Source organism: Oncorhynchus keta, chromosome 1, assembly GCF_023373465.1.
Source record: "Oncorhynchus keta strain PuntledgeMale-10-30-2019 chromosome 1, Oket_V2, whole genome shotgun sequence".
In the NCBI taxonomy this organism is placed as follows: Eukaryota; Metazoa; Chordata; class Actinopteri; order Salmoniformes; family Salmonidae; genus Oncorhynchus; species Oncorhynchus keta.
The window spans coordinates 46426323-46429319 of NC_068421.1; the positions used below are offsets into that span (position 1 = coordinate 46426323).

The following is a 2997-nucleotide window of genomic DNA, read 5'->3' on the forward strand; positions in this document are numbered from 1 at the left end:
GAACAACTGGCAAACCAACAACCGATGGACAAATGCTGGACGAGCGACCGACGGTGGTGGCGGAGGCTATCTTGAGGACCTCCAGCAGTGTGGACTGTGTTTTGGGACTGTGTGTGTGAATGGAACCCCGCTGATGCTTTTGAAATAACGTTTTTTTAAACTTGACATACTGTACTTTAAGCCATGTAGTGTATCTAAGCGGATGAATTTAATAGTGCATTTAAATTATAATTCAAGGTGGTGATTTTTAGGAACACGTGTCCCCATGGTAGTTGCATTGAATCAACTTTGCATGTCCTCTTTTATTGACCTGCAAACTCTTCCTGATATTGACCCTGTCGCCCCACATGACTCATTTTAAGACCACAACGCTTTTACAATCTTGCCCCTTAATACAGGATGACATCATTTGAAATTCTTGAAACCGATGTCGCAAGGTTGTGCAGTCTGTGACAGGGAGAGTTACTGTGCGTTGTGTTGGGTGCTATTCCTTATCAACATGACCCTCCTCCGCGTGTTGTGTGTTGACACAGGCAGAGTTAAGGGCAGCCAATGAAAAGAAGGACCCATCCCTTTATAAGCACGGTCTTGATGAAGAGTCATTCTGCCAATCCTAGTATACAGGTAAGGACAGGCCACTCTCTAGCACTTATTGATCTTCAGCTACTTATATTGTTGTTTGGTCTATTTAGTCTGAAGATTCCTGTGAAAAATCAAAAAATTAATTTTCCCATTTTTCTTCAGTGAAAAAAACCATGCATCTCAAAGTAGTGATCTTCGCCTTGTCATTTTTGACAACCACAGGTTTGTGCTTTCTTCCCTTTCCTTTTCATTAAAAACATCATTGCATCTGCTATCGAATAGTGTTTGTCATAATATAGAGCAGATGTAATGGTGTTTTAAAGAGAATAATAGAATTTAAAAGGAGTTCATGTATCAATAGTGTTAACTTGTCCTATCTTCTACTGTAGCATACCCACTCCACCGTACCAGCAGAGAAACATCCCAGGCACTACGGGACATGATGACAAATCAGGCTCATGAGAAGACAGACCTCAACAAGGATGTCAAGTATGTCCTCATACAATATATGACGTAAACAATTGAATCATGAATCAGAAATGCATGTATACAGGTGAGCCTTCTAACAATCCTACACATCCTTATTACAGCCGTATAACAGTCCCATAACAGACTTATAACAGCCTTATAACAGTCATATAATGAATGGTATTATAGCAGTAATTTAACAGCCCTGTCCCAGTCCTGCAACAACCCCTTAACAGCCTCATAACAGACTTATAACAGTGTTCTAACTGATCCTGTATGTGAACAGCGGGCTGTGGAAGAGCCATGTGGAGAACAGCAACCTGTACACCCAGGACAGCGCCAACCCCATGGTGAGCGAGATCCGGCACAAGCTTACCCTGGAGTCCGAGAGGCTGCGCGCCCGCCTTCGCCAGGAGCTCACTAAGCTGAGGGAGATGCTTGCCCCGTACCCTGCCCACCCCCAGTCCAGCGAGTCCACCCTGGCCAGCATGAGAGATCGCCTAGGCCCCCTGATCAAGCAGCTCCAGAGTTCCTTGGACGGCAACAGCCAGGAGCTGTGTAGCCACCTCAGGCTCTACTTTCAGGGATTGGAGGCAGCGGAACGCCATGCGGTGGCCGGACCCATCCTATACCTGGAGGCTGTGCAGTGGATCAGCCAGACCTTGGACGACAGCAGTGCCGAAATGACCTTCCTCATCCAGGACTTCAAAACCAAGACGTCCAGCATGATCAGGGAGCTCAATGGTACCATTCAGGGGGACTTCTGCCAGGAGGTGAATGTCCGGCTGGGACAGGAGGTGCAGGCGTTGAGTCTGGAGGTCCAGGGCAGGGTGGGGGTGCTGAAAGCAAAGCTGGCCCATCTCCTGCTGGCTCCACAGCCCCTCAAGGCAGTGGTGTCCACCAGTATGGAGCAGTTCTGCCAGAGTGTCGCCTTACAGGACCAGTTGTTCCATGCCCGAATTGAGAAGCACCTTCTGGGGCAGGAGTCACAGGCTCAGAGCCCCAGCGAGCCGCTCTCTCTACAACCTCTGGGCTTATTGGAGGAGGACTTCTCTGCAAAACTAAGTGCTCTCCTCCAGGATATTCTTCACAATGTCCAGTAAAAGCAGAACAGAACTTTCCACATAGCAGAATGAGAGAGAGAGAGAGAGAGAGAGAGAGAGAGAGAGAGAGAGAGAGAGAGAGAGAGAGAGAGAGAGAGAGAGAGAGAGAGAGAGAACATTGTGTCCCATTATAGGGAACATTTAAACTATATAATTGTTTCTGCTCCTCGTACTTATATAATATATATATCAACTCCTCTACCATTGTATATAGAGTACAGTAAGTAATCCATGTATATTTATGATTTCATTGTTGTGTTTATTTCATGTGGATGATTGTTGTAAAGACATTTTATGTCAACTGTAAATAAAGCTTGTGTGAAGTTTACACTGTGTAAATAGTATGTATTGTTACGGCTAGTTCATAAGCAGTACTTTTACTATATTCTCATAAAAACAGACATCATTACAGATACAATTGAATTCATATTTAACAGAATGTAGTCCTTTTCAGATAATATACAGTACAGAGCAGCAGTAGCAGGTCTGAAATTGGAGCATGATTGACACGAAAACCAGCCATCTTAGGTTAGAAGTCAGCTGTATTGACTACAGTATATCAAAATAAAATCCCCAAAACCTATTTAATTTCAGAACATTGTGGAAGACTCAGTGCATATATCTATGGAGTCATAGGAAACGCTATTAATAGTAGTCAGATAAATGTTATGGGTAATATATCAGTTCCCACAAAGAAGTATTGATGCTGCCTTATGTTATCTTGTACAGTATTGCTCAAGTGTTTTAACATACACTACATGGCCAAAAGTATTTGTGGACACCCCTTCAAATGAGTGTATTCAGCTATTTCAGCCACACCCATTACTGACAGGTGTATAAAATC

The 2997-nt window shown here is 44.0% G+C and overlaps 1 protein-coding gene across 1 annotated transcript; it reads left to right on the forward strand.

Annotated features, from left to right (window-relative positions):
- The first annotated feature begins 615 nt into the window (after nucleotides 1–615).
- LOC118386543 (uncharacterized) lies at nucleotides 616–2481 on the forward strand. Its single transcript, XM_052526196.1, has 3 exons — nucleotides 616–804; nucleotides 972–1071; nucleotides 1337–2481. The coding sequence occupies exons 1-3, from the start codon at nucleotides 756–758 to the stop codon at nucleotides 2151–2153; spliced, it is 966 nt and encodes a 321-aa protein (XP_052382156.1). The 5' UTR covers nucleotides 616–755; the 3' UTR covers nucleotides 2154–2481.
- The last annotated feature ends 516 nt before the right edge of the window (nucleotides 2482–2997 follow it).

What these genes read in the sequence shown, in the direction of transcription:
- LOC118386543 (XM_052526196.1), top strand. Translation starts at nt 756, where the DNA reads ATGCATCTCAAAGTAGTGATCTTCGCCTTGTCATTTTTGACAACCACA. An exon ending in GTCATTTTTGACAACCACAG is followed by an intron (nt 805 to 971) that starts GTTTGTGCTTTC and finishes CTTCTACTGTAG; the next exon opens with CATACCCACTCCACCGTACC. An exon ending in GACCTCAACAAGGATGTCAA is followed by an intron (nt 1,072 to 1,336) that starts GTATGTCCTCAT and finishes GTATGTGAACAG; the next exon opens with CGGGCTGTGGAAGAGCCATG.